The 27,197-nt window shown below is 46.6% G+C and overlaps 7 protein-coding genes across 24 annotated transcripts in view; 3 read left to right on the forward strand and 4 right to left on the reverse strand.

The window, feature by feature from the left end:
* Positions 1 to 123: 123 nt before the first annotated feature.
* Positions 124 to 6,293, forward strand: LOC118509829 (serine/arginine-rich splicing factor 2). 4 transcript variants are annotated; one of them, XM_036051002.1, is made up of 6 exons: positions 124 to 357; positions 640 to 770; positions 841 to 1,186; positions 1,252 to 1,329; positions 2,135 to 2,757; positions 2,812 to 6,282. In XM_036051002.1, exons 1-3 carry the CDS (start codon positions 304 to 306, stop codon positions 1,157 to 1,159), a joined length of 504 nt encoding a protein of 167 aa, XP_035906895.1. In that variant the 5' UTR covers positions 124 to 303; the 3' UTR covers positions 1,160 to 1,186; positions 1,252 to 1,329; positions 2,135 to 2,757; positions 2,812 to 6,282. The 4 variants fall into 4 exon arrangements, with proteins under 4 accessions (XP_035906895.1, XP_035906896.1, XP_035906894.1 ...); XM_036051003.1 differs by having other exon boundaries at positions 5,124 to 6,282; XM_036051001.1 differs by lacking the exon at positions 2,135 to 2,757 and having other exon boundaries at positions 5,106 to 6,282.
* On the reverse strand, positions 5,462 to 7,295 carry LOC118509828 (protein C1orf194). The gene is made up of 2 exons (XM_036050998.1): positions 6,850 to 7,295; positions 5,462 to 6,774 (listed from the first exon to the last, which is right to left on the reverse strand). The coding sequence occupies exons 1-2, from the start codon at positions 7,065 to 7,067 to the stop codon at positions 6,462 to 6,464; spliced, it is 531 nt and encodes a 176-aa protein (XP_035906891.1). The 5' UTR covers positions 7,068 to 7,295; the 3' UTR covers positions 5,462 to 6,461.
* On the reverse strand, positions 5,697 to 9,450 carry LOC118509827 (probable tRNA (guanine(26)-N(2))-dimethyltransferase). Its single transcript, XM_036050997.1, has 4 exons — positions 9,070 to 9,450; positions 8,813 to 9,000; positions 7,667 to 8,746; positions 5,697 to 7,596 (listed from the first exon to the last, which is right to left on the reverse strand). The coding sequence occupies exons 1-4, from the start codon at positions 9,427 to 9,429 to the stop codon at positions 7,434 to 7,436; spliced, it is 1,791 nt and encodes a 596-aa protein (XP_035906890.1). The 5' UTR covers positions 9,430 to 9,450; the 3' UTR covers positions 5,697 to 7,433.
* Positions 9,451 to 11,115: 1,665 nt separating this feature from the next.
* On the forward strand, positions 11,116 to 13,640 carry LOC118509826 (vacuolar protein sorting-associated protein 52 homolog). The gene is made up of 4 exons (XM_036050996.1): positions 11,116 to 12,342; positions 12,418 to 12,536; positions 12,601 to 12,721; positions 12,793 to 13,640. The coding sequence occupies exons 1-4, from the start codon at positions 11,230 to 11,232 to the stop codon at positions 13,420 to 13,422; spliced, it is 1,983 nt and encodes a 660-aa protein (XP_035906889.1). The 5' UTR covers positions 11,116 to 11,229; the 3' UTR covers positions 13,423 to 13,640.
* Positions 13,483 to 14,499, reverse strand: LOC118509830 (thioredoxin domain-containing protein 17). Its single transcript, XM_036051004.1, has 3 exons — positions 14,139 to 14,499; positions 13,884 to 13,962; positions 13,483 to 13,806 (listed from the first exon to the last, which is right to left on the reverse strand). The coding sequence occupies exons 1-3, from the start codon at positions 14,311 to 14,313 to the stop codon at positions 13,653 to 13,655; spliced, it is 408 nt and encodes a 135-aa protein (XP_035906897.1). The 5' UTR covers positions 14,314 to 14,499; the 3' UTR covers positions 13,483 to 13,652.
* Positions 14,500 to 14,721: 222 nt separating this feature from the next.
* On the forward strand, positions 14,722 to 17,356 carry LOC118509832 (elongation factor G, mitochondrial). Its single transcript, XM_036051023.1, has 2 exons — positions 14,722 to 14,932; positions 15,020 to 17,356. The coding sequence occupies exons 1-2, from the start codon at positions 14,870 to 14,872 to the stop codon at positions 17,189 to 17,191; spliced, it is 2,235 nt and encodes a 744-aa protein (XP_035906916.1). The 5' UTR covers positions 14,722 to 14,869; the 3' UTR covers positions 17,192 to 17,356.
* Positions 17,357 to 17,423: 67 nt separating this feature from the next.
* Positions 17,424 to 27,197, reverse strand: part of LOC118509831 (sodium bicarbonate cotransporter 3) — a 35,820-nt gene continuing 26,046 nt past the window's right edge. For 7 of the 15 annotated variants that reach the window (XM_036051008.1, XM_036051007.1, XM_036051012.1 and 4 more), the window contains 9 exons: positions 26,227 to 26,361; positions 24,759 to 24,999; positions 23,712 to 24,675; positions 23,134 to 23,639; positions 22,753 to 23,065; positions 22,401 to 22,646; positions 19,166 to 19,359; positions 18,996 to 19,098; positions 17,424 to 18,044 (listed from right to left, as the gene is read on the reverse strand). In XM_036051008.1, coding sequence (XP_035906901.1) covers positions 17,895 to 18,044; positions 18,996 to 19,098; positions 19,166 to 19,359; positions 22,401 to 22,646; positions 22,753 to 23,065; positions 23,134 to 23,639; positions 23,712 to 24,675; positions 24,759 to 24,999; positions 26,227 to 26,361 — 2,852 coding nt within the window. In that variant the 3' untranslated portion in view covers positions 17,424 to 17,894. The other 8 variants (XM_036051014.1, XM_036051011.1, XM_036051015.1 and 5 more) reach the window with 4 other exon arrangements.

Below are 27,197 nucleotides of genomic sequence, written 5' to 3' on the forward strand. Positions count from 1 at the left end.
TTTGTTGAAATCATGATGTTTGGAGTAAAAAAACGAGCATTTTGAATCATTTCTAATTGACATAGCTGTCAGTGCAGTGACCCAATGGGTCTCCCATAGTGCTATAGCGCTAAAACGGGGTAGCCATTTTGTACTGAAGCAAGGTAGCCATTTTTCCGTGTTCTATTCCGCGTCGGAGAGAGTGTGGTTCTCATTACAGTGCGTCGATTGTTTCCGATCGTAGAAATCCTGCAAAGACTCAACAAAGTGTATCGTACAGATCAAGCTAATTCGCTTTAGTGGAAAGTAAAAAGTACTTTCACAATGAGTGGATACGCACGGCCGCCCCCGAGAATAGACGGAATGATTTCGCTAAAAGTAAGCTCCCATTACCGATTTGATTTATTATCGTGCACGATAATTCGTTTCGTTTTCTGTTAGCTCGATTGGTAATGGTTAAGATCAATGTGTGTGATTGTCGTTCGCGGTTTATCTTGAACGAAATTTGGATTACAGTATCAGAAGCCACGTCTTCGGGCGCGCGTGGGTTGATGCGTAGTTAAGGAGAAAGTTAACCATACCATATCGGGACAGACAGATGGTCCTCCATATTGTATGCTGGAAGCCATCATCATTAATTTCATCTCGCCCCATGTACAGGTCGACAACTTAACATACCGCACAACACCGGATGATTTGAGACGCGTATTCGAGCGTTGCGGTGAAGTGGGAGATATTTACATTCCTCGCGACAGACATACGCGTGAAAGCCGCGGCTTCGCTTTCGTCAGGTAAGGATTTGCACAGGGAGGCTGCTGAGATTCTAGGCTACGGTTGCAATGTAAATCGTCTCTTCGCTAGATTCTATGACAAGCGTGATGCCGAGGACGCACTAGACGCTATGGACGGGCGTATGTTGGATGGCAGGGAGCTCCGCGTTCAGATGGCTCGCTACGGTCGGCCTACTTCACCACAGCGCCGTGGAAACCGATACAACGGGCGCGAAAGAGGACGCTCCCGGGAACGGTACCGTCGTCGTTCTCGGTCTCGTAGCCCCGAACACCGACGTCGTTCGTACTCTCGCTCCAAATCACGCACGCCACGCTCTCGTTCCGGCAGCAAATCGTCCCGAGGCAAGGATTCCCGCTCTCGCAGCCCTGCAGAACGCGGACATTACTAGTGCGGCAGCGTGTAAATTCTTTTAAAGGTACCTTTGAGTTGTACTTTCTAGATTCAACATTCAACTAATTCTATTCCTGTCCATTCTTACAGATAATCCAACTACAAACGATGGGAGATGAGAGTTTGTTTTTCTATCTGACGACACACGCGCGCCCCGCACACAAGAAGGTAACATTTAATAACACATATCCCAAAAATTCCCTTAACCGTGTTTGGCGCGAAATCAGTGTTTTTGTCTTCGTGTTTTATATCGGTTTAATCTGTGTTACCGTTAGCCAGTTTATATTTCCCACAAACATTTAAAGTACCCCGACTTCGTTGCAATTCGAAACCCCACTGAGAGTTTGTCGAACCTTTTTTCCCAACATTCTTTTTAACAAACATTCCGGCCGACACACAATCCATGGTGCTGTCGCGTCGTAGCCCAACGTTTTCGGCCTACAATCACGAATCGGAAATTGAACACGTCTCAGTGAGGTGAAGGATACTGACTAGGTCCCATCGGTTGAGCAGGAAAGTTTCCCGAGAGTCGTTCATCATGTGCCTGCCGGAAATCGGTATGCTACTACCACACAATGGTTTGCGGTAGCATGCGGGTTCTGACCGAAATGCGCTATGTATGTGCTGTAATGACTTTTGCGATTGCGGGAAGATTTCCTTTCCTTCGCTTTATGTTTTCCACTAATTAGACACTCTCGGTTTTATTTTGTTCCGTTGTTATTCTTTTCTTTTATTTTACGTTTTCGTTTCCGTTCTAGCAACGATAAACTCTACTCGTTTACTCGTGTATGCTAACACATTTTGTGAGTTGCTTTATGATTTGTGTTGATTATCCTTACCTCCCTCTTATCGTTATCATTATCGAGCACGATTGTAAGAGCCGCGTACAACTCATCTAACAGTACCACACAGCTGTTAGCCAACCGCTCTCTGTTTGTCTGTACTAAATGAATACCAATATCTCACCATATAGGGCAACTTGCGGTTTTTGCAGCTGCAGCAGCTGCCCCCTCTGCAGATTTGCCCATCCGGCCACTACTTTCCTTCCTGCATCTTCTTCTAAAAAGCTGTCCAGTTTTGCATCAACTGCGATGAGAGAGCGATACAGTTAGGAGAAGAAGCAAAGCGGAGGATGGCGGCTAACAGAGCGCGCGGGGGGCATCTGCGATCATCGTCCAGCGCTGATTCCCGTGTCCTCGTGTGTTCACCCGGACGGAGTCGCGAATGGCTTGTTGCTTGATCGAATGGGAGACATGCTTCCGTGTTCTTTCTCTCTCTCTCGGGTATTGCGGCGTATGTTGATCCTTCTGCTGCAACCTCTACGAACGAACAGCCTGTTTGGTGTTGATGGCGATCATGAGGTTGAAGATCTGATGGTGACGATGGCGTTGACAGGGGTTATTCCGGCCAACTTTGCAGGCATGTTGGAGCGGTGAAGGTGAAGATGATGCCGATGCTGTTGTGGATGCATGGTGTGGTGTGGTGGTGGCGGTGCTACTCGCTGGGAAACGTTAGGAAAAACAGAACGGGAAGGCGCATGGCAGGAGTAGTACTGAGAGAGGGAGCCCATTCATTCATCCGCTGCAACAGAGCAAGGTAGATGAGATGTTTGTTTTTTTGTGAGAGCGTAAGTGGATGGTCCATTTGCAGGCAGGCGGTTTCCGGTTTGTTGTCCAGTCCGGTGCTGCCGAGCAGCAACGCTCTCGATCGCCGCTTTGTCGACTGCCGAAAGAAGCGTGTATGTGTAGCAAAGCGAATCATATTCTCCTGGCCGCCGTTCTCCGGTTTCGGCGATACACGACGTTCTGGCGAATGCATTCTAGCGGAGGAGAGAGGTGTTCAGCCGCTGCAGCTTGTTTCATGCGGTACATAAGGCTAGCGTGCTGTCCTGGAACTGCGAGAAGACTGTGAGCCGTCCCAAAAATACCCTGTTTCGTCTGTGGCGCCGTGAACGCTTCGTGTTCTGCGTGTTTTTCTTCTCTTCTTCTTTTCTTCCAGCTGAAGTAGTGTGTTATATCCTCCTTTTCCCAATTTCCAATAGTTCCTCACTACTGCTGCTGCTGCTGCTACTACTAATTACTGCTGTTACTAAATGTATGCATTAAAAAATAGACTGATTTTAATGACTTTTCATGCGATGGCTGAAGCTTCCTAGGTGCTTCGGTTTTTATTGCGTCCTCTCATCGAAAGAGATGGATGAAAAACTGTGTTTGAGGACCCTTTCTAATGCAATATTAATTTAACCAAGATTTGTCATTGTGATAAATCATTGTGTTTCGTAGCACCATGAACTAAAACTGATGCGGGGCACCGGGCTTCATACCACAGGCCCGAGGTTCAAATCCCATCCAGAACGTTCTCACTTCATGAGGACTTGACTATCCAACTACGTGGTATCATTAAGTCTAGTAAGCCAGATATGGCAGGCATGACCTAATAGGTCGTCGTTAGGCCAAAGATGAAGAAGGTATTGAGCGTAGCATACACCAAAGATACTCTCAACTGACCTTATGGCCTAGAACTTATTCTATGGTCAAACCTATATCAAAGGACCTTATCCAATCATTCTGCACCATCTTACCGCTTAAGTTTAAAATTGGCTATAAAAATGTGATCATTTGTTTAATGCAGCTTTGTTCAAAAAATATTCCATTGAGTTGTCTGTATAGTTAACTTCTCATCGTCATCCAAAGTTAGTCTATTTTTTAATGCAAACGTTACGTCTTTAGATGCTCTATTTTGTGTTCCTTTCTATCCGTTTATCCGTGTGTATGTTTCGGTGCAGCACCTGCGCACATTTACTCTACTCGCGCAACATCACGTCAAAAAAATGTATCGGTTCCCATCCTCTAGGAGGAGAAACCTCAATGCACACACAACATCCCAACACACACAAAAAATACTTGCTCTCTCTCTCTCTCTCCCACACACCACTTCCGAGCTCTAGCGAATTAACAACCGTGTCATTTACATGTCTGTCCGATCGCGCGTTATGGAGATAATCTGCACTTGATAGAGGGGAACATTCCATTAGGGGATTTTATCATGATTGATAAGCCCGAGAGGAACGGCAGCCGCGTCGGAATATGCAAGGACGGCAACATTAACGTAGCGCAAGCCAGCAGTGGTGTGTGTGTGCTGTTCTGCTGTTTGCTGATTTCTTGTTTGACCATAAAAAGGCGCAGCGAACACGGGGACAGAAGAAGAGTGGCGCATCGAGCGACATCTTTGGCAGTTTGGAGAGCTCACACTTCTGCTGGTTGCGCGAGCTGAAGGCAGATGAGAGCAGGACAGCAGCGCGCGTCTTATGGGGGAATTAGAGTAATATGTGGCGGGAACTGCAAGCGTACAAGAAAAAGCGGAAGCGGAGTTGTAGCCGTGACCAGCCAGCAGCAGCCGCAGCCCGAGCATGTTTTCCTATAGCTTTTCGAGCGGTGCTGTGTGATGTAGAGCTTGATCGATGCTACCCGTAAGATGCAATGAGGGAGATCATGCACGTACCATCGCGACGAATCTACAGAGATGTTCGGAGCAAACGCGACGTTGCAATTGTGTGATTCGGGATGATGTTGATGCTGCTTTCTTCGGTTCGTGCCATCTAGCGACGCCGTTAATGCACTGTCCGATGGCAGCTACAGATCGCCTGAGACAAGGGCAGTGAGAGAATATGGGCGATTGCAGACGCGAGCGGGTGATGGTGATTTGAAATCTACTTTTCAACGAGCCGTGGAAAAGCAGCCAGGAATGCGCGGTTCGTTCTAGAGCAAAAGCTTAGCGTATCGAATTTCTCTTCCTCATTCCGGAGTATATGTCGTTGTCCCTTGACTACTGTGTATGTGTGTGTGTTTCCCGCTGCAGCGCGAGCAGGAAGAAGCAAATCTTGCCCGATGATCGACGAGCAACAACCGTTTTTAAGTAATAGAACCATTCCAAATAGTATGCAGTTTTATGCCTTTTTCCAGATTTCGCTATTGAAAACAACATACACAAATATCGCAACTGCGCGCCCGGCAACAATCAACGCCCAACACCAGCAGCAACTACAACAAACACGGCGTACACGAATGTTAATCGGAAGGCGTGCTATCCAGCCGTACTCTACCGACCTGCGGATGAACCGAATACTGTTTGAGGGACACGCCGGAAGAAGTAAGCATGCGATTCCATCGATACCACAAGCGCAGTAAGTTTATAAGAGGGCTAGCGAGTACCCTAATGTAACGATCTAATACGGTGCCGAATTTTAAATGGTTTTGATACAACAACAAAAACCCTGTTGTTTTTGCGTAGATAAGAGCAAGAAACGCACATGCATCGCAGACGCGAAGCGAGAAGTTTGGAAAAAGATTACGATCACTATATATATGTAGTTTTCGCCCCACAACAACACATTATTTGCTGATGAACTCATTAGTTTGAGGGAAATTAGGACTACAAAACAAACAATGTAATCCACCAATACAAATAGCAGGAGGAAGGAAGCAGTAGTGTACTTCTATTAATATAGGTAATTCCACGGCATTTTCTGCATGTCAGTTCCCTTTCTTGGGCGGCCCACCAGATGAACCCCTGCATTACAAACACAGTAGGCGACAAGAACATTATCAGAAATCAGAAAACCCTGTACCAGCAAGCAAGCGTTGGACTCGTGTTACACGTTACGGTGGAGACTGGTAAGTTGGTCTGATCGAGCCCCCTGGTGTTTTGCCGCCCGGGAAACGGAACTGCGATTACAAATACTTTGCTTTATACATTTCTATCAACAATGAGTTTGCAGACAGCAAAGAATAGGAGCATACTAACATGGAATTAACTTCTTCATTATCCCCACCCTTTGACCCATTGTTGCGCTGTACATTTTCCACAATACGTAGTGTGTTGTGTTGCCTTTTCCCACCAACACACACCTGTTCAAAAACTTATATGCATTGTAATTTGAAACCGACAACGGCGTGCTAAAAAAAGGGATTTAAGAAGGTAACGGCCAGATTTGGGATTATGCTCTAACATTATTAGGGTTAGATTTAATTTTTTGTACGAGCAGTGAAGATGCTCGCCTATGATTTAGAGACGACGACGGTTTAAGAGTTTCAACAATAAAAACGCCCTTCATTTTCTCTACCATGTTTATATATCTGTACTATTAGGTTAGCTTTTAGCAGCCACATATTTAGTCCTCTCTCCCCCCGGGAGGGGTTGGACCAGTGTATGTGGGAACCGTGAAAAGATCAAATAAAACCTGAATTAACTACGCGAAACATGAAAATCAGCAAATAGTGTTTTATTTTCCAAAGCGATTTTTAATAATTGAAGAAATTTCCATCACCCGACTGACGCGAATAGCCCGGGTTCGTTAGGGGCGTGTGGGGCCCAGTATTCATCAGCTTCACACTGTTCGGCGATGCCTTCTCGCGTAATCCTCCGACGAGCAGCGGATGTTTGAGCGGGATTATCTTCTCCGGTACCAGATCCCGGGTGTTTCGCAACCGGCGGAAGGTACGTTTGCCCAGCGTTTCGTCCTGCAGCACGACATCGTTCTTGCCGAGGAACAGATCGTCCGAATGGTTGTACTGAGCGGCCAGCGTGATATCCAACGAATCTACGGGGATGTTGCTGTGAGCGGGTGCGAACGAGATTTTAAAAGCATTCGCGTCTGTTTGCAAAGAAAAAAGGGTTTTTGTGTATTACCCATGATTTACAAAGTGTGCTGCACGCCGTGCCGAGCTCAACGTTTGATGGTAAAAGACACGTTCGTTGGGTGGCAGTGAATCGGACCAACGTTTCGAGGGATGTGGTTCCGGTGGGGTGGGTAACGTTTTACGGTAGCTTCCTTCCCCATCGATGAAGGGTATGTGTTCCTCGTTCCGTTCGCGCTTAACTGGTGTGTCTGGCTGCTTCACCACCATCACTGCTCTGTTAGGCACTTCAACACACACACACGTCCTTCAGATCCAGAATTCAGAACCGGAGACACCTCTAACGAGCTCTCCGAAGATTTATTGTTTCCAAAAAAAAAAACAGAATGTCACTTTCCCGCTGTCGGTTTGCTTCTGAACGTCTCGGTAACCTGCTACATCGCTCACATTAAAATATCGCCTGCTACGATAACAACAATACGAGAGCCTAATAAACGTGTGTGTAGTGGCATTTGGGAAGACTGGTGATGGGCTGTGTTTAATCGATTTTCCTTGCCCTAGTCAACGTGTGTGTGTACCACCATTACCATACCGACGCGTACGGCGGCATTCCCATAGTAACCAGGACTTGCTTCCTCAGCAGTCCGTAGTAATCGTTTTCGGCACCTTCCTATCCGGTGATTCGCTATCGGCCTTGACATCGTTCTCCTCCTGGTTTGTGGTCCCATTTTTTGGTGCCCTTTTCTGTTTCCGCCTGTTCTGGTTCTGCACACTTTTGAGCATTTTATTATCGCTGACCCTAAAATGGAAGAAAAAACTTTTAATTAGTCGGACTTGTTGCGGTGAACCTAGTTTAGCTGTTTCCGTACATCTGTGTCGCCCGCGTTCCCGGACCCCAGTGGGCGGTGGGATTCTCGGGAAAACGGCTAAGCGATTCCTTCCGACTGGGTGGATTAGCTTCCGGGTGTAGGTCGTCGATGTTGTACTCTTGGGACGGTGGTTTGCTTAAAATTGCCGTCAACGGTACACCTTCCAAGAAGCGTTCCGCCTTAACCGGATGCAATCGATGCCAGCAGCGAAGAATATCCCACAGCACACTGACCGGCGCATCGGTTTTGATCGAGGTACGGCTAGCGTGTGAATAGGACACTCGATAACCCGCATGCAACAGAGCGGACCGCAAGGTTAGCATTCCGATCGATTCCAGCTTCAGTATGCCACACATACGGTCCAGCGCATAGTACAGTGGTACATCGTGCAGCTCCTCCCGGATAACAGCCAGCGTACCGTAGATCCGTCTGATCGTGGTCAATCGTTTCGAATCCTCCTGTTCGACGGTATCAAGCAGCTCACCCAGAAACTCCTCATCGTGCAGCGGTGCGGACCAAATCGGACCACCCATATGGTGCTGCTGGTTGCAGTGCTCACAGCGGCTACCCACAAACGGCCCCGTCGGAATGCCAAACTTGATCTGCTGTGGGTTCGCTTCGGTGGGATTCGGTTTCAGCACGCCCAACGGTTGCAGCGTTAGCGCTTCACAGCCCGTACACTGAAACACCATCGACTGCTTGCTGCTACTCTTTTTGCACTGGTACCGGCCGGTGTAAATGCGAACGAACACGCGGATGTAGAAATCGGCCGATATGCTAAGCAGCGGCTTCATGTACCGTCCGTACCGGGTGGCCGTCGTTTCGATGCAGCGAAGCAGTATGCGCAAAGCCATCTCGTGACAGGCTTTGGTTTTGAGTGGCACGGACCCATACTTTACGTAGCACGCTTCCGGTGAATTTCCCGCCAATACGGCCATGTCGGTGGCGGTGATGAGTAACAAGCCACCCTCGGCAATGCTTTGCACAGCGCCGTCCAGAAAGCGTGTCGGATGTCCGTACGGGTCGAGATCGATCGCCGTAAAGTGTTGGTCCGGTTTGGTCGACATGTACATAAGCGTCCTTAAAGGAAAAAGCAAGCAGTTAAGTAGAAGATGTGCGTGGAAAGAAGTGATGCGCGTGCCGTACATTGCATCGTTAAAGCTGGGTTTGATCAGATGTTCCATTTGGTTGTGCTTCACGTTCTGCTCGATCGATTCCACGGCGGATTTCGACAGATCGTTTGCAATGACTTCCTTGATGCCCGGTATTTCCTTCGCGTACCGGATGCTCCGAAGTCCCGTCGCGGACAGTGCTTCCAGGATGCGCAATCCGTCCTGGAGTGGGTAAATAAACCTTAGTGTCCTGTGTACCCACCCAACGGGTGTATCGTTGTTTACTCTTACCTCATGTTTCACTCCCGCCTCCAGTGTCACATTCGTCGCTGCGTCCAGTTCCGACGCATTCTTTCGCTTGCGTTCTTCATTCTTTTCCCGCTGGTATATCCGCGAGAAGGTGGTCAGCACGCAGATGCTCAGATCACGATTGAATTCCTGCACCGGGTTGTAGAATACGTGATCCGCGACCAGTATTTGCGCACTTCCTTCCCGTATCGTTTTCAGGGGGCCGGCTTTCACGCTTTCTTCGGCCATAATTCTATCCGTACGGGAATGTGTATGCGCTCCAAGGGATGGAAATATGCAGATTGGCCGGTTTTTCGCTAGCCTTTTCACCGAATTGCACGTAAACAACATTACACGTGCCATCAAACCCAGTGACGTCTAGATTCAACATTTTTGAATCACCCTGTTTTGTTTACGGGCGCATTATAAACCTTGATGCTAGTGTTGGCCGTTCCGGTTCGAACCTAGTAAAAATGATCCGATTCTTTTTGCCGTTCCGTTCTGATCTTTTTTTTTCAAACTAGGGGAAGTGCTCCAGTTTTCGGCAGTGTACCTATTTTCGGCAGGTCGGCAAAAATAGCAAAATTAATGGAAAAATCGCAAAAGAAATGATCTTTCAATTACTTTTAAAGAAATAAATCATTGTTTATTCTTAAAATACGAAGTTTTGACGCATTTAGATCGATATTTACCAAAATATCGAATTATTTGTGCCGAGCTCAAAACATTTCGTCAGATTGGCTTTGTGCCTATAGTTCGGCAGTTCTGAGATTTAGCAAACTAGACCTTAAAAAAATTGGGGTTTCGATTTTTCTGAACAATAAAATAAGTTTAAAATTTATTCAAAGCTCATTGAAAATTAAAAAATCCAGTAAATGATTATTTTTTCACTTTAAAGGCTGCCGAAAATAGGTACATGAAAAATGTTGATTTTTGACAGCTCAATCCAGTGCAATTTTAGAGCGATTTTCGAGAGACGTCCAAATCTGGCAGTTTTATATCCAAAATGGGCAACATAAAATTAATTATTTAACTACTTTCTATCATGAATTTAAGCAAAGTAAGAGTAGAAAATTGTTAAAAATATTTTTCTTTAACTGATTACACCTATTCGAGTGTTTCAAATCGTCTATTCGTGATGCCGAAAATAGGAACACAGCCTGCCCAAAATAGGAGCATTCTGCCCAAAATAGGAGCAAAACCAATGTTTGCATTTTTGCTAATATTTCTAAAAAACTGAGTTTAATCAATAAATCATGAATGCTGAAACATTCTTTGATAGTTTTACAACCAAAATAATACCACCTTCAATCAAAATTATTAAGTTTAATAATTGTATTTGTATTTTTTTCTGATCAGCTGCACTAACGTGCCGAAAAATGGTACAGTTACCCTAGTTTAATTTTGATACTTTCGTTATTTTTCGTACCTTTCCACGGCACTCACTTTTCACTACTGAGTTACCATAAATTTAGGTAAAAGCTAAGCAAAAGTGTTAAAAATTGCTGTAATAATAATTTATAATGATTATGAATAATAAATAATTAATTATAGTAAAAAGTCTGCAAAAGATACACTTGTGAGGAACGGAAAATGGTGGTGGTGCTAACTAAGCGACTTTGTTGCTAAGCTATTCGATATTGACGGTGCTGCCATCCAGGAATTACTGGGTCACCAGTTTGGTTTGATAGTCGATCGTCAACTGTCGTTCGATGTGTAAATCGCTAGAGCTTGCTGTATCTATGGGCTAATTCTTTTGCTGGCCGCCGATATATTTTGTGAGTAGCTTATATGTGTTGTTGACCGTGGTGTTGCCCGATGAAGGTGAATGGAGTATGAATAAATTTAAAAATATTTACTAGCTCTTATATAGTTTTGCCCAAAATTTTCAAACAGCAATCCACCTCCCCCCTTCCCCCCTCTCCTGTGGCAGGTAACTTTCAATATATTCAAATAGGTTCTTTTCAACCCCAGGTAAATAGGTTCCGTTTATTTTTTATTCAGCGATATGCCCATCACTACTTGTAACGTGGAGCGAGCTGTCAGTCAGCCGATTATGGCACTATTGCTCACGCACAATCAACAAAAGATAAATTTCTTAAGCATATTTGTTGTCGTCAGCTGGTTGGTTGTTTCGTTGGTTCGGTTTGGTTTGCTGGAATCATGGCGGAGGCGGCAATTATTGGCGAACAGATCGAGGACGATGAGGTGCAGGAGATCCTGAAGACGGGCACCGATTTGCGCCAATACTCGGCCCAGATCGAGAAAGAGTTCAAGGAGGTGGAAAACAGATCGATCGACGATTACATCAAGGAGAGCCAAAACATTGCCAACCTGCACAACCAGATCGGCAACACGTCGAACATCCTGGAGCGTATGGAGTCGATGCTGATGGACATACAGGATGCGCTGAACAACATCAGCACCGAGATCACCTCGCTGCAGAAAAAGTCCGTCTCGATGTCGGTGCAGCTGACGAATCGGCAATCGATACGGGCCCAGATTTCGCAGTTCGTCGAAGATATGGCCGTGCCGGAGGAGATGGTGGCCTGCATCATGGACAGCCCCGTGACGGAGAAGGAGTTTATGGGGCACCTGAACGAGCTGAACCACAAGCTGAATCTCATGAAGGAGCTTAACTTTAAGGACAGCAAATCGTCGCAGGACGTGAGCGATGTGCTGCAGAAGCTGAAAATCAAAGCGATGAGCAAGCTGCGCCTCTACCTGATGGAGCAGATCTACAAGTTCCGCAAACCGATGGCCAACTATCAGATACCGCAGAACGCGATGCTCAAGTACAAGTTTTTCTTCGAGTTCATCCTGTCGAACGAGCGGGCCGTGGCGCAGGAAATTTGCAACGAGTACGTGGACACGATGAGCAAGATTTACTACAGCTACTTTAAGAGCTACTCGACACGGTTGGGTTCACTCAAGTTTGAGGAAGCGGTCTCGAAGGACGATCTGATGGGGTTGGACGACTCCGTGCCGAAGAGCATCTTCTCGAAGACGAGCTCGCTGAAGAACAAAAGCACGGTGTTTTCGATCGGCGATCGGGGCGAGGTACTTAACCAGCAGCTGGAAGCACCGATCATCGTGCCGCACGCGCAGCAAAAGTTCCGGTACGCGTACGAAGCGCTGTTCCGGTCGGAGCAGTACGCGCTGGTGGACAATGCGTGCCGGGAGTATCTGTTCGTGACGGACTTTTTCATCGTGCGCGGACCCCAGGCGCAGGAACTGTTTAATCAAATAATGGGCAAAACGACCGCACTTTTGATTGTAAGTACGGGGGCACTGAATGTTGGGTGTCAGTGTTGGGAGGCTCAATAACCGGCAACTATACAATCTTTGTAGAAAAATTTGGAAACATACGTTCAGGATTGCTACGACACGATAGCGTTGTTCCTGTGCATCCAGCTCTGCTTCCGATATCAGCTGATGTGCCACAAACGCTGTGTGCCCGCGTTGGATAAGTAGGTGGAACGCTTTCCGCTAAGAATGAGTCCCAGCTCGAGCTAATCGTACGTTCCTCCTCAGGTACTGGGACAACTTGCATGCGGTGATTTGGCCCCGATTTGAGCAGGTCTTTCGTATGAACATTCAAAGCATTCAGGACTGCGATCCGACCAAGTTTCCCAAAGAGACTGGACCACATTATGTACGTTCGATTCGATTTCCTCCTACCTTCATCGAGGTCGATTCTAACAGATATCCGTTCACCCCTTCCAGATTACGCGACGCTACGCCGAGTTTTCGGCCGCCATTGTCGGCATAACGGAAAACTTCCCGAACGAGCTCGTTAGCCACATGCTGCTGGAGCTGCAGGAAGAGGTGAAATGTTTTATGCTACGGATGGCCGCCATCTTTACCACGCGCAAGGAGCAGCTGATCTATCTGATCAACAACTACGATCTGGTGCTGGGTGTGCTGATGGAACGGACGCGCGACAACTCGAAGGAAGCGGAAGCGTTCCGGGAACTGCTCAGCACCCGGAGTGCGGAATACGTGGAGGAGATACTGGCGCCACATCTCGGCGGCATTATACAGTTCGTTAAGGACTGCGAGCAGATGCGGGACAAGGAGCAGACGGAAGAGCTGAAGCGGCAGGAGCGCCGGTCGCTCCAGCTGGTTGCGAACTTCAGTGCCAACTGGAAGAAATCGTTGGAAGATCTCAACCGGGAGGTGTTCCTTTCGTTCCCATCGCTACTGACGGGGTCCCAACTGTTGCAGCTCGCGTTGGCCCAGCTTGTCCAGTACTACCACAAGTTCTACAAGCTGCTGACGCCAAACGCCCGTGCGCAGCTGGTCAACATTCATGTGATAATGATCGAGGTAAAGAAGTACAAGAGCAACTTCTAGCCTGGTGGCCGACTTGTGCTGGAACTGCGATTGCTGCTTCGAAACATTTCCACTAGCGCATACGTACTTCATTCTGTTATTTATTAGTTGAATGGGAAATGAAACGCAAGGACAACGTATTGTATCAATAAGTATCGAAATTGTAGATGAGGGCGCGCTTGCGGGTGGCGCTTACAAAAGACATAGAAATAAAACCCCCAACATGGGATACACCGGTACTACGCTGCGGTTTAATCCTCATCCTGGAACAACATTTCGACCAGATCGGCGTTGGCACACTGGGAACCGTCCAAGCGCTGGGGCGAACGCCATCTTAGCAGCGTGGGAAGAAACACCAGATGTGTCCGTGGGTCCTTGCGGTAAGGACAGTTCAGATCTTTCCAGCTAGAACGGGACGTAACCGGGAGTGTTTAAATTATGCTGTGTCACCCTGCATGACATCACACCGCGTGCCTACTCACAATGGACGCTCGATTTCAACCGTGATGAAATGGCTCTTCTCCGGCGCACTGTCCAACGCTTTGGTGACGACGGGTGCGGCTATTGAAAAATGAGTATCGAATAGATACAAAATTGATAAGACTGGACCATCATTACCATCAACCCTTCCATGAAGGGTGTATCGATTGCTCTAGGGAGCACATTCATCACGCGCGGTGATTAATCTTATCTTCGAATGCGAATGATTGGCCGTTGGCTGGGCCCGCCTCACTTACCCTTCACGCAGTACGGACACCAGCTTTCGCCGTTCTCATCTTTGCTGCCGGTAAACAGGATGTTGACCGGTTCGCCGCTACTTTCCAAGCTTTCGGCAAGCTTTGTGAACTCCTCGTACCCGGTCACCTTATGTTTGACTACCATTTTTGCAAATCTCACTAGGCTTGCACGCATTCACTGAGAAGAGTGGAGTAGGGAATAACACGAAACGGGAACACTTTACGCTTCACCAAACAAAGGATACACAGGACGACCGCGTTCGTTGTGCAACACTACGCGCTGCGCTGGGAAACCACTTGCTGTGTTGTTTTTATCGGGACCGGAGTAGGCCGGTAATGCGCAGGTTTGATCATGGCAGGCTTTTTGCCACGGTGTTTGACATTTGGGTTGATAAAAAAAAACCTTTTTATTGTACTACTAGCATATTAGTTCATGCTGCATAAATGAGGCCTTAAATTGTAAATTAAACACTTCTCTTATTCAAAATTACACATCAAAATATTCTTTTTATACAAGAATCACAACAGATGGACACCTAACCTATATAGACCTTAGGCTACTAACACACCCTGTACATTTGACAGTTGAAATGACATTCCGTCGCATGCGGTTTGTTGTTTTGTGCTGTCTGTCTTCGCGAGTAGTGCCGGTATTATCGCAAATTGCGTAAAACGGGCGCAGTTTTTGATAATTTTCCACCTATTGCCCGGGATCAATTCCAGCCCGCAAGATGACTATCAGCAATCTGATACGATCGCGCTGTACACTGGCCGCCGCAAAATCGTTCCTGGAGGTAACAAATTGCGCCCCCCGTTTTTCCTTCCTTCAGGGTGGTTTCCATGTGAAGCATTATATAATTTACCATGTTTCCGACCGACAGAACGCGAAAGCGTACTCCAGCCATGCAACGTTTGCGGAACACAAACAGCTGGAACGGATTCGTAACATCGGCATATCGGCACACATCGACAGCGGCAAGACAACGCTCACCGAGCGCATCCTGTTCTACACCGGGCGCATCAAGGAAATGCACGAGGTGAAGGGAAAGGACAATGTGGGCGCCACGATGGACTCGATGGAGCTGGAACGGCAGCGCGGTATTACGATTCAATCGGCCGCTACCTACACGCTCTGGAAGGACCACAACATTAACATCATCGATACGCCCGGTCACGTCGATTTTACGGTGGAGGTTGAGCGTGCCCTTCGTGTGCTGGATGGCGCCGTACTGGTGCTGTGCAGTGTCGGCGGTGTGCAGAGCCAAACGTTGACGGTGAACCGACAGATGAAGCGATACAATGTGCCGTGTCTGGCGTTCATTAACAAGCTCGACCGGTCGGGCGCCAATCCGTACCGGGTGCTGGGACAGATGCGCTCGAAGCTGAACCACAATGCGGCCTTCGTGCAGCTACCGATTGGGGTGGAAAACAACTGCAAGGGTGTGATCGATCTGGTGAAGCAGCGCGCTCTTTACTTCGAGGAACCGTTCGGGTTGAAAATACGCGAGGATGAAATTCCGGCCGATATGCGCACGGAGTGTGTCGAACGGCGCCAGGAGCTGATCGAGCATCTATCGAATGTGGATGAAAAGATTGGCGAACTGTTTCTGGAGGAGCGTGAGGCAACGGTCGAGGACATAATGGGAGCGATACGGCGATCGACGCTCAAGCGTGCCTTTACGCCGGTGCTCGTCGGTACGGCGCTCAAGAACAAAGGTGTCCAACCGCTGCTGGATGCGGTGCTGGACTATTTGCCCCATCCGGGAGAGGTGGAGAATGTGGCACTGATCGAAAAGAAGGATGAAGAACCGCAGAAGGTGCTGCTGAACCCGGCACGCGATGGAAAGGAACCGTTCGTGGGATTAGCCTTCAAGCTGGAAGCCGGTCGGTTCGGTCAGCTGACGTACCTTCGCTGCTACCAGGGCGTACTGCGCAAGGGTGATAACATCTTCAACACCCGTTCGGGCAAAAAGATTCGTTTGGCACGCCTTGTCCGACTACACTCCAACCAGATGGAGGACGTAAACGAAGTGTACGCCGGAGACATTTTCGCCCTGTTCGGAGTCGATTGTGCGTCGGGCGATACGTTCGTCACCAACCCGAAGCTGGAACTGTCGATGGAATCGATCTTTGTGCCCGACCCCGTCGTATCGATGGCAATCAAACCGAACAACTCGAAGGATCGGGACAATTTTGCGAAAGCTATCGCCCGCTTCACCAAAGAAGATCCCACCTTCCACTTCGAGTACGATCCGGACGTGAAGGAAACGCTCGTGTCGGGTATGGGCGAGCTGCATCTCGAGATCTACGCCCAGCGCATGGAGCGTGAGTACAACTGTCCGGTAACGCTCGGCAAACCGAAGGTAGCGTTCCGCGAAACGCTTATCGGACCGTGCGAGTTTGACTACCTGCACAAGAAGCAGTCCGGTGGTCAGGGACAGTATGCGCGGGTGTCGGGCATTTTGGAACCGCTGCCACCCCATCAAAACACGGTCATTGAGTTTGTGGACGAAACGATGGGTACGAACGTACCGAAACAGTTCATTCCCGGCATCGAGAAGGGATTCAAACAGATGGCCGAAAAGGGTCTGCTGTCCGGCCACAAGCTTTCCGGCATTAAGTTCCGGCTGCAGGACGGTGCTCACCACATCGTCGACTCGAGCGAGTTAGCGTTCATGTTGGCGGCGCAGGGTGCGATTAAGAGCGTGTTCGAGAACGGGAGCTGGCAGATCCTGGAACCGATCATGATGGTGGAAGTGACCGCGCCGGAAGAGTTCCAGGGTACGGTGATTGGGCAGCTGAACAAGCGGCACGGTATCATTACGGGTACGGAGGGCGCGGAGGGATGGTTCACGGTGTACGCCGAGGTACCGTTGAACGATATGTTCGGATACGCCGGTGAGCTACGGTCCAGCACCCAGGGCAAGGGCGAGTTCAGTATGGAGTACAGCCGATACTCACCGTGCATGCCCGAGGCACAGGAAAAGCTGGTCCACGAGTACCAGGTGTCGCAGGGCTTGGTGGTGGACAAGAAGCAGAAGAAAAAGAACTAGACCGAGAGCAATGGTAATCAGTTTTGTAAATAATTCGATTATGTTAAGTTAAGACCATTAATTAGGGACTAAAATTTCGGTACACCAACAACCAAAATGGCGAGGCGCAGAAAATAAATCCTTTGCAAAAGGAACAGAGAGGGAACCCCCCCCCGTTAACCTTAATATACAAATTTGTGATTTATTCGTCAGTTGTGATATTCTCTTTTATCCATTAGGCAATAGTGTTATGTTTGTTTCATATGTCTTGTTTTAATTTTTCCTACAGCACGGGTAAAACGGGATCGGTTGTGTTACGAGAAACCGTAACAGGATTCTTAGGTTCTAAAAAAATGCGCTAAACCATGCTTCCGCAATGCTTCCTGACAACGCGGGCTGATTGACACCACGCTTCCTTTCGTCCGCTCCCTCTAGTCTTTTGGGTATATAAATTTAAAAAGTTTATCCTTTTATTTAAACGGGGAGGGAGTTGAATTGCCTAGTTGACATCGGTCTAATTAGCCGGGAGCTTGTTGGCAGGAACAATCTGGATGCTCTGTCCACAATCTGGCTTCGCTCAGTTTTTTTCTATTGATATATGTTCTTCTCATTCGAAATAGTCCGCTCGGATCTGTAAAGGATCGCATGCGCCTCTCTTCACCATCCCAACCATACAATACTTTCTCCTAAACCTTGATAAAACGTGCCCCCCCTCCAAATCTCTTCACACCTGCGTTTCGGAAGCACTCTTACCCTCCGGACGTCCAACGATCTTGCTGCTTCCGGTACTGTTGCTGTTGCTATTACTATTGGCACGCGTACCGTTACTGTTGCTGCCGGACCGGGAGTTCATCCAAAACTCGCGCTTCATTTTCTGCAATAAGTCGAACATCCCCGGAGGGGTCGGGTTGTTTGGCTAACTTTAGTAAAGCGTGTAGCGTGTAACGCAACGACATCGAACATGGATAACGAACGCGGTAACATAAAACACACACATACACACTGTCGGAGCTAGTAACGGGCGGTAACTATGGTGATTGAATGAAACATGGCGGTGAAACGTCACTGTATCCCCAGGTTACTGAGGATGTTTCGCTACGCTACCAAGCTACTATTGTGAGAAGCTATTTTGGCGGGGAAATGCTATTTTAGTACGCTTAAGCAAGAAGCGAATTCAAATGATTCTGCAAACGAGTTTTACTACGATCGGATGCTGCTTTAAAACGTTGTGTTGGCTATATGTAGGCAAAAAATTAATCGATCTATAATATGCATGCCTTAATGCAGTTACCGATAGAACTCAAAGGGGTTTTCTGTTTAAATGCTCATACAAGTTGCAGCCATCATGATGCAAAAGCAATATTGTTAATTCACCACAAACAAAGAACCTGCACGCATGTAACATTCACAAACCATCCACAGGATGCATTTACACACACGTACATTTGCGTGATGCTAGCGGACCCTTATTGCCTGATCGAAGATCATCAGGACTCACGAAGTCCATACTAAAGATTGAGGATGTCTGTGCGGCTGGAAGTGTGTGTGTGTGCAGAAATGTAGAGTCTTGACGAGCTGTATGTGAGAGATTAGTATCCTGGAACCTTTTTCCAGTTTCCCTCATAAAATAGCTGGATGTATTGTATTATGACAGGAAAATGGCGTCAATATGGGCGATCGGGTTCGGCTTACAGGCTAGTACTTAACGTCCACAAAATAACAAAAAGACAGACAGACACACGTACACTCGCACACGCACACACACACACACAGATATACATAGAGGATGCTGCAAAATACGTGCGGAGTGTGGATAGTCTTAGACCTGCGTCTTCTTCTGCTGGCTTAATTGACGACCTGCCTCATCAGTCACCTCATCCTCCTCGCGCATTGTGGACAGTCTTTTTTCGGTTTCACTCGATTTCGATCTGCAACACAAAAAACGGACATCAATATTACTTCAAAATAGTTCAAACAGCACCTCAAAGTCCTTACAATTGTTGCGAATGTTTCTGACGATCGGTCGCTGACGGTGGTTGCTTTTTCGTGAACAGCACATTACAATTGTTGACCTGCTTCCAGATGGTGGTCCGATTGACCTCTTCCGATATGTTAATTTTGCCCTTCTCGTTCACCGTACCATTCTCGAGCGGTAGCTGCAGATTGTCCGCCGAATGCTGTCCAGAGTCCTAAGGGGTAATGGCAACGAAACGATGTTCAGATATCGGAGTATCGATCGAGGCGTACCCTCGTGGTAGCATTCTGTTTTTTTTTGGTCAGTGTGCTTTTGTGTGCTTTAATGAAGCCTTAGAAAACGGGGAAGAGCGGGGTTTGAACGTGTTTTCCCCCTTTTAAGATGTGGGTGAAGTTTTGAGTTGCGTTGCCAAAGCTAAGAACGAGTTAGGCATCTAGTTGGAGTGGTAAAACTGACAGAAGTACAGTAAAACTGCATGCAGTAATTAAAAGCAAGCATTGTTTTGGGAAAAAAACATTTTCAGTGGTTAGTAACGATGATCTGTGTTCGCTGTGCAGTTAGAAGAGTACGGTTTTCCTGTCGAGGAGAAGAAATAAAACATTGTGAATGTAAAGCAAAACCAACGAAAAAACGGAAAACACAAGGAAGTGAAAGTATTCAGGTGCTGACAGTGTGTAGTAAAGAGCAAGGCATTTATTTCGACTGTAGCTTCGGAGCTAGTACACATCGAAAGCAAGGTCTAGTGTTATGTGCGGTTGCCTTAATAGTATGAGTTTTTGGATAAGACTTTCGGATCAAATTAAATTTAGTTGAAAAACAGGAAAGGTTTGATACCTATAGTAGTTTAGTGTTGAAGGTAAGCAATTATATAAATTGACTAAAGCAATAGACAGTACACACGAATTTGGATTGGATGGAAATTGTTTTTAAAACTATGATTTAATAAAATATGCTATTTTGCAAATAATTACCTATAAGATGAGAAAAGGCTTATCTTTACGGAAGACTATATACACCTGTTTACAGTTACAGTCGCATCGCTCACCGTTTGCTTCGATTCACGAGCTGCTTGCTTCGATTTGCATGCCCTTACCATCGAATGCGCGACATAACGACCGTTACCATGGAATCACGTGCCGATATACATGGATTTTTGATTGCTCCTGTATGAAGCATTTGACGTAATGAATAGCCCGGTTAGGCTGTTCCCATTAGAAAACATTTTGCTGGTATTTTTATACGATTAAATGGCTAATAAACCATGGCAAGAAAGTGTGTCATACAATACCAACATCGAACAGTAGCGATAAACAAGACTTGCTTTTCAGAGTTCATTGGTGATCTATACGTAAAACAAGCGGGAATGAACGTGTTCGAAAGGCGAAGAAAACTTGGAAAAATCTTGAAGCTTTTTTGTTTACATTTTTCTTTTTCTATATGTGAATTTTTTGTTGAATTCCTGGAAATAGTTGGTATTTATAGTTATTTTTTGCTATGAAACATTATGTAAAACACGTGTAAAATAGTTAAAATATTGCTTTCTTTTTAGTATTTAAAACTATCCTTGAATTGTAGATATAGGACAAAATCATTTGTTCAAAAGAAACAGAAACTTTAAAATTTGATAACATTTCCAAAACCATAGCTACCGGCACGTGATTCCATAGTAACGGCATGCGATTCGACCATAGTGTCGCGCATTCCATGGCACAGCAGGCAGCTCGTGAGTCGAAGCAAACGGTGAGCGATTCGACTGTAACTGTAAACAGGTGTAAGTCAATCATACTTAAAATCGGTGGAAAAATATTTTAGTTTATGATCTCATTAAAACTTTCGCATTATTTGCTTAATTATTAGTATTAATCCTGATTATATGGTTTGGTAGTTGTTTGAATATTTCGATGTATTCTGATAGTCCGGAATCTACCATGTTACTGTTTTTTTTTGTATTTTTTTGTTGTTTTATGTTATGAGCATAATGTTAAAATGATATCAAAACGTTCTTTAACTGATAATTAATAAAACAGTTTGAAAAAAGCAACTAAAACTAATTTTCAAACCTTTTTTTCACCCAAAACTTTTAGTATGATTCAACGATTGCCCCTGAATGTCTGCAATTTTATGTTCGATTAATAAAACAGGTAAAACATTATATTGCATATCTTGCAGGGGCACCCATCGTAACGGCTAGTAGGCGAAAAGATTAGTGTGCGTAACTTATGAAATTCGTGTGTACTATGTACAATTTTAAATTACTGTAAGTGTGATAAACATGTTAAAAATGTGTTTTGAAATAATACAGAATGAATGTAGCGTTTTTTCATGTTTTGTGGGTTGTGGGTTTTATTAATCTGTTTCTTTTTTTTCTCTCTATTATACTACTTACGCGCTACAACAGAAACGAAAGCAAAATTTCTAAAACACATTTACTAGTGTTTTTTTAGGTGAAATGTTTTAAATAAACCTACGATTTGCAAACTACCTAAATAGGACTGCCAAAAGAAAAAAAAACTGATATCTATTTAAATCAAACAATCAGTGGTGGCGTTAGCTAACGATCCTCACTGTGATGTGTGTGGCTGTGGTTTTGTTTATTCGTTGTAAATGTTGTATAGAACAAAAGTTAAAAGTGTTAGCTAGTAACCATTTACAAGATTTTGCGTGTATTTATATAGGTAGACAGTAAATAATGATAGCGGATAGTGATGTGCTTAAGCACGTTGGGCACTCGAAAGCAATTTGATACATCGTCACAATACCACAAGACATTACGACAATCTATTCGTAGGCTTAGACCAGTGCAGTGGATCGAACCGAACGTTAAACAGTGCAAGAGTACGATAAATACTAAATATATAAACAGTAATAAAATTAGCTAGAATGGAATGCTGTAGCTTTCTACCGTGCGCTTCCTCTACGGCTGCGGAAACAACACAAACGTAAAATTGCACTAAAGGAGGAGTAACAATACTAGCTGCCGGGTGACCGGGTAACGCTTACGTACAGAGATGCTTTCGGGGAAAGTGTGGCTAATAAACATGGGAAAAGGTTAAAAGAGGTTTTAGCGGAACTTTACATGGAATATATCGAGGGACAGTTTGAAGTAGCGAAACAGGGAAGCCATTAGCTGTTGGGGTTAGTGCTGTTGGATTTGTTTGTCTGTTCGGTCACTTTGGTAACGCTGATCGTGGTGACGGGTTGCTGTATCAGCTTTTGGCCGATGCAGCACCCGATCAGCCGTTTGTAAAATCCCACCTCGCCGTCCTCGAGCTGGTGCAGATCGTCCGCCCGCGCTCGCTTCGTCATCTCCGGCATGATGTCGTCTAGAATCTTGAGCTCGCGCTTGGTAAAGATGTAGTCCAGCGATTTGCGCACACCGATCATCACCACCAGCATGAGCGGGAACAGGATCGAGGTGATGGAGAACGATTTAATTAACCACAGCACGGCAAAGCAGGCCAGCTGTATCATGGTGAACAGATGCACACGTCTAATTGGGACCTACAGAACCGAACGAGAGAGAGAGAAACATTTGCCCGAAAGAAACATATTAGTACGATCTGCGTGAAGTGGCGAGATGCAACGGAAACAGTGGGCGATAGTGAACCTGTCGCAAGAACATGTAGTCCGGCTGGTATTTCGCGGGCATCAGCATGATCAGCAAACGATCGAAGAACTGCAGTCCCTTGAGGGCCGAAACGCCCATGTACAGGAACACGCCGTACAGCACCGGCATCGGAATGTGTGAGAGTAGTGGTGTTAGCAGCACGGAGCATCCGATCATCAGGAAGATCAGTATGTGGGTAACGCGCTGCTCGCGTACACCGATAAACTGTGGCTTTTCGCCCGGAGCAGCCGTCTCGGACTCTTTCTTCAGGGAATTGACATGATTAATACTGAGCACGGTGGCAGCAACAAACCTGACAGCAAAAAGAGGAGCGTATATTAGCAACTTCATAGAAGAGATCAGTGGAAGTTCTGCACTCACCAAGGTAGACCCATGATGGTGCATATCTGTATCAGACAGGACAGCACGAACAGATCCAGATGGTAGCCACAACCTTTGGTGAGTTTGTGTTCCTTCCTATTGATTATCACAGCCGTAATTTGTTGATCCATGAATATCAGTATGGTGCCGAGCAGGGCGGGCAGAATGGCGAGTGCCGACGACCACGCCGGATTGCTCTCGTGGAATGGCATAATGATCCAGCCCCGGTCCGGGATCGTGCGCTTAAACTCGCTCGGCACGTCCAGCTTCGGTGTCGCGACGTGCGTGAAGAAATCGAGCAGCGTCATCGAGAAGATCGCAATCGTGACGGAGAAGTCGCTGATGAACTGACGCACGACCGATGGGAAGAACAGCGCGTTCTTAAAGTCCTTCAGGATGACCGAGATGATGTACGTGCCGAGAAACAGTACGATCGACATCAGGAAGACATCCGACACAAACTCGGGCTTGTCGCAGTCCGCTCCGGCAAGCGTTCCGTTGAGACTCTGGAAGGAAAACACGCAACGGATATAGTCTCAGTTTCTCGGATGTCATGTCATCTCACTCGCTCCAGTTACCTTGCACGTGCGTAGATTGTACTGTGACCACGCATGGACCGCTTCCGACGTGAGCTCCTGACCGACGGGCGGTAAGCAAGAGCAGTCCATCTTCCCACCCGCCGTATTCAACGGATATTCCTGTCCAATGTGGAACACATTCTCGATCGCCTTGTAGATGAAGATTACGGCGATAAGGCAGGCAAAGTTTTCCTCCGTAAATCGCGTAATGTAGCACACGAGAGCGCTCGCATCGACCGCCACCAGCACGACGAGAATGATCGAGATCCAGGTACCGATCCAGAACCGGAACGTCAGATAATCCCATCCCACCTTCAGGCAGAACTCGTACACGATCGTTTCGAACACCAGCACCGGACCGGTTGACCCGAGAATGGTGAGCGGTTGGCCGGAGAAGAACCCATACCCGATGCCACACACAAAGCCCGATACGAGCGATTCCATCGCAGCGATATTGTTACCGGTGGCCGTTCCCAGCAATCCACCGAACGTGATGATCGGCGAGAGACACGCAAAGTACAGGAAAATCCACGACGCCACGCACTGCATCGATAGGCCATCCTTGAAGTCGGACAGATAGAACGGTGCCTTACGCTTCAGATCGTTCACGAGTCCTCCGAACAATCGACCCGTACGGGACAGACCGGCCTCTTCACGCTGTCGCTGTTCCTCCAGCTCCTCATCAATCTCTTCCTTCGGATTCTTCTCCGGTGGACGCTTACGTACTTCCTGCGAAGGTATCGCCGCCGGTGGTTCTATCCGAATCGAGGGATCCCATTCGCCCGGTGGCAGCACGGTAACGGCATCCAAAAACTCATCAATACCCGCCAGCAGATGTTCACGCTTTTTCGCGCGGTAGGCAACTTCGTGGAAAATCTCGTCCGACATGAGGGTCGCCATGGCGCGGCCAATCTCGTGGAAGCTTCCGTGGCTTCCCGGTGGCCCAAGCAGGATAAAGATGAATCTACGCGGTCGAATATGGATATCGAAGTTGTGATTAGTTTGAGAGTTCAACGCTTGAACGGCGTTGATCGTCCACCGCGTTACCTGGTCGGAACCGGAACCTCGGTCAGATCGCCCATCACCGAGGCGCTGTTGAGCCGCAAAAACGCCGACAGCGTCTTATCGAGAAAGTCCACCTCACCGACAAGAATATTGCTCGCCTCGGCACCGGGCGGAATTTTGCGCATGAAGTGTGTGTTCGTTTTATGCTCCCCGTTCTGCAGTTCGCCCGAGCTGGTGTTGCGCGGCATCGATACATTGCTCGGACTTTGCGTCATATTTTCTCCTGCCATGGTCGGAAACGATCGAAAAATGCTAGTTAGTGCTGGCTTCATGGACCGAAAACACAACGAGTGCGTCCGCTACGTGCTTCTGCTGTAACAGGTGTCATTATCCTGTCGTTTGTATAAGCATTTAGTTGTTCTGTTTGTAGTATTAGAGAGGATGTACTACGGTTACTAACTACGAAGGATAAGTGGAGGAAAACAGAGCACAGAATACACAATCTACTCTACAGTTGGAAGTTGCAAGTTAGAAGGATATCGTTAAAAAAATACAAAAATACATGCACTTGATTAGTGATTAGTTTTAAAAAGGTTGGAGTACAGTTTTAAGGTAGGAATTTACTGACATTACTACTTCTCGAGCTGATACCACCGCTTGGCAAGCTCACAGTTTTACAGCACTACACAAGAGCGATTCGAAGTCAACGCACGTACACGATACGAGATTTCTTGGCGAAAACTTTGGTGGAAAATTAAGACTGCATTAGTAATGAAGCCTCCCTACCAGTACTTCTACCATACCTTAAGTCTCAGTAATTATAGACAAAACATGTTCGCACCGCTGGGAATCGGTACCATCTGACGGTGCAGAAATAATCGTAGACTATCGTATTATTGGTCGGATTGAAGTTTCCTTCACCGCGCGGGAAAATCTAGGTCAGAACGATTTAGTGCTGTAAAAATGGAGGATGTGTTCCTATCGGTTGCACATTATGTGTATGGGTGTTTTTGTACCCTAAAGGCATACTGTATTGATCAGAGTCGTTACTATTGTCCGGGATTCACCACGAACAGCTTGAGGGTGGGTTGGACCAGTGGTAAAATTGCAATACTTCCGGGTAGAATAAAACATGGCGCGCGTGGATAACGTGGATGACAAATAACTATTCTCGAAACATGAATGTGTGCTCTACGCGGGAGATGAAAAAATAAAACATGTTCTGCCCAAACTGTTCGAGCGGAAAGGAACTAATTTGAATATATGGCGTCGTTGGTAGGACATGCAGTTTGGAGCATGGAACGCTGATCCTAACGAACCAGCTATATTCTAACACTCTAAAAACGTTGTTGAAGCGTATGTGTGTTGGCTAGATTGGATGTGCTCGTGTATCGTGACCAGTGTTGCTAGAGCTCTAGCTACAGGCTACAGGTTTTGTGGTGGACTAGTGGACGACTATAGGGGGGTGTGGGGTGCTAAAAGTGAGCGAAAGTGAGGGGAGTTCATTTACCGGCGGCTCTTCCGGGTACGGTTAAGTGTTTGCCGCTGCCACTGTTGCCGTTGGTCGATTTGCTGGATGCATTCGGGTTACTGCCATTGCTAGTAGCACTATTCGGTGGACTGTTAGTATTCGTTTGGTCTTCAACTGGAAAACAGGACGGGAAGGGATATGGGTGGTTTGTTTGCACTTCTTCGGTAACTTTAGCATTCGGGTATGTGCGGTGAGCTGTTAAGTTACCGGATGAGCTTACAATTTATAAACCGAGACTAGGTGAGTGCTAGACATTTAACGATTTAATTATATGTGACTGTTGTATACTACCAAACCATGTACTGATAGGATTTCTTGATGATGATTATGATGTTAAAAATGTAGCCTAAAATCCTGGTGTTTCTCTGTTGTAACATTCATTCCAACGCCAATGGCGTCCTCTGTTTGCTAGCTTTTACAAGCAAGTATGATTGATTTTTAGCCTCGTTATTGAAGGTGCATGCCTTTGGCTTGTGATTGTTATTTATTTAGGCTAGCAGTATCTCAAGTACCAATAACGCAGTTCGAGTAGGACGAATGGGCGATCAGCTATCAGCTAGCTTACGTTTGTTTGTACGAGGAAGCTGGTGCTTTTTTTTTACTCTACCTCTCCTTGGATGCTATCGTTACATATCGTGTCCAAACCGTGAATGATGAGCGAAATGAGATTGTATGACGAGTGATTTAAAGCAATCTAGCATCATGAAATGGACACAAGCACACAGCAAAACACACAGAAGGAGAGAGCGAAAGTATGCGAATGCGAGACTTATGATGGGAAGACTTATGGAAACTGTAAGCGCTTTATGGTCACGTGGGAACGATACGAAAAGTAATGTGAATGGCTATTGTTGCCGAATGGAGGATTATTTGTGGAATGAGTGACAGCAAGTGAAATGAAAAAAAAAAAACTGGATGCGACACACACACACGGTTGATGCTCAAACGCT

This window comes from Anopheles stephensi, chromosome 3 (assembly GCF_013141755.1).
Source record: "Anopheles stephensi strain Indian chromosome 3, UCI_ANSTEP_V1.0, whole genome shotgun sequence".
In the NCBI taxonomy this organism is placed as follows: Eukaryota; Metazoa; Arthropoda; class Insecta; order Diptera; family Culicidae; genus Anopheles; species Anopheles stephensi.

What these genes read in the sequence shown, in the direction of transcription:
- LOC118509829 (XM_036051002.1), top strand. Translation starts at nt 304, where the DNA reads ATGAGTGGATACGCACGGCCGCCCCCGAGAATAGACGGAATGATTTCG. An exon ending in ACGGAATGATTTCGCTAAAA is followed by an intron (nt 358 to 639) that starts GTAAGCTCCCAT and finishes CCCCATGTACAG; the next exon opens with GTCGACAACTTAACATACCG. An exon ending in CGCGGCTTCGCTTTCGTCAG is followed by an intron (nt 771 to 840) that starts GTAAGGATTTGC and finishes TCTCTTCGCTAG; the next exon opens with ATTCTATGACAAGCGTGATG.
- LOC118509830 (XM_036051004.1), bottom strand. Translation starts at nt 14,313, where the DNA reads ATGCGTGCAAGCCTAGTGAGATTTGCAAAAATGGTAGTCAAACATAAG. An exon ending in GTGTCCGTACTGCGTGAAGG is followed by an intron (nt 13,963 to 14,138) that starts GTAAGTGAGGCG and finishes ATTTTTCAATAG; the next exon opens with CCGCACCCGTCGTCACCAAA. An exon ending in GTTGAAATCGAGCGTCCATT is followed by an intron (nt 13,807 to 13,883) that starts GTGAGTAGGCAC and finishes GTCCCGTTCTAG; the next exon opens with CTGGAAAGATCTGAACTGTC.
- LOC118509828 (XM_036050998.1), bottom strand. Translation starts at nt 7,067, where the DNA reads ATGGTGGTGAAGCAGCCAGACACACCAGTTAAGCGCGAACGGAACGAG. An exon ending in GCACACTTTGTAAATCATGG is followed by an intron (nt 6,775 to 6,849) that starts GTAATACACAAA and finishes ACCCGCTCACAG; the next exon opens with CAACATCCCCGTAGATTCGT.
- LOC118509826 (XM_036050996.1), top strand. Translation starts at nt 11,230, where the DNA reads ATGGCGGAGGCGGCAATTATTGGCGAACAGATCGAGGACGATGAGGTG. An exon ending in AAACGACCGCACTTTTGATT is followed by an intron (nt 12,343 to 12,417) that starts GTAAGTACGGGG and finishes CAATCTTTGTAG; the next exon opens with AAAAATTTGGAAACATACGT. An exon ending in TGTGTGCCCGCGTTGGATAA is followed by an intron (nt 12,537 to 12,600) that starts GTAGGTGGAACG and finishes GTTCCTCCTCAG; the next exon opens with GTACTGGGACAACTTGCATG.
- LOC118509827 (XM_036050997.1), bottom strand. Translation starts at nt 9,429, where the DNA reads ATGGCACGTGTAATGTTGTTTACGTGCAATTCGGTGAAAAGGCTAGCG. An exon ending in AGGCGGGAGTGAAACATGAG is followed by an intron (nt 9,001 to 9,069) that starts GTAAGAGTAAAC and finishes TACCCACTCCAG; the next exon opens with GACGGATTGCGCATCCTGGA. An exon ending in CCCAGCTTTAACGATGCAAT is followed by an intron (nt 8,747 to 8,812) that starts GTACGGCACGCG and finishes TTTTCCTTTAAG; the next exon opens with GACGCTTATGTACATGTCGA.
- LOC118509832 (XM_036051023.1), top strand. Translation starts at nt 14,870, where the DNA reads ATGACTATCAGCAATCTGATACGATCGCGCTGTACACTGGCCGCCGCA. An exon ending in CCGCAAAATCGTTCCTGGAG is followed by an intron (nt 14,933 to 15,019) that starts GTAACAAATTGC and finishes TCCGACCGACAG; the next exon opens with AACGCGAAAGCGTACTCCAG.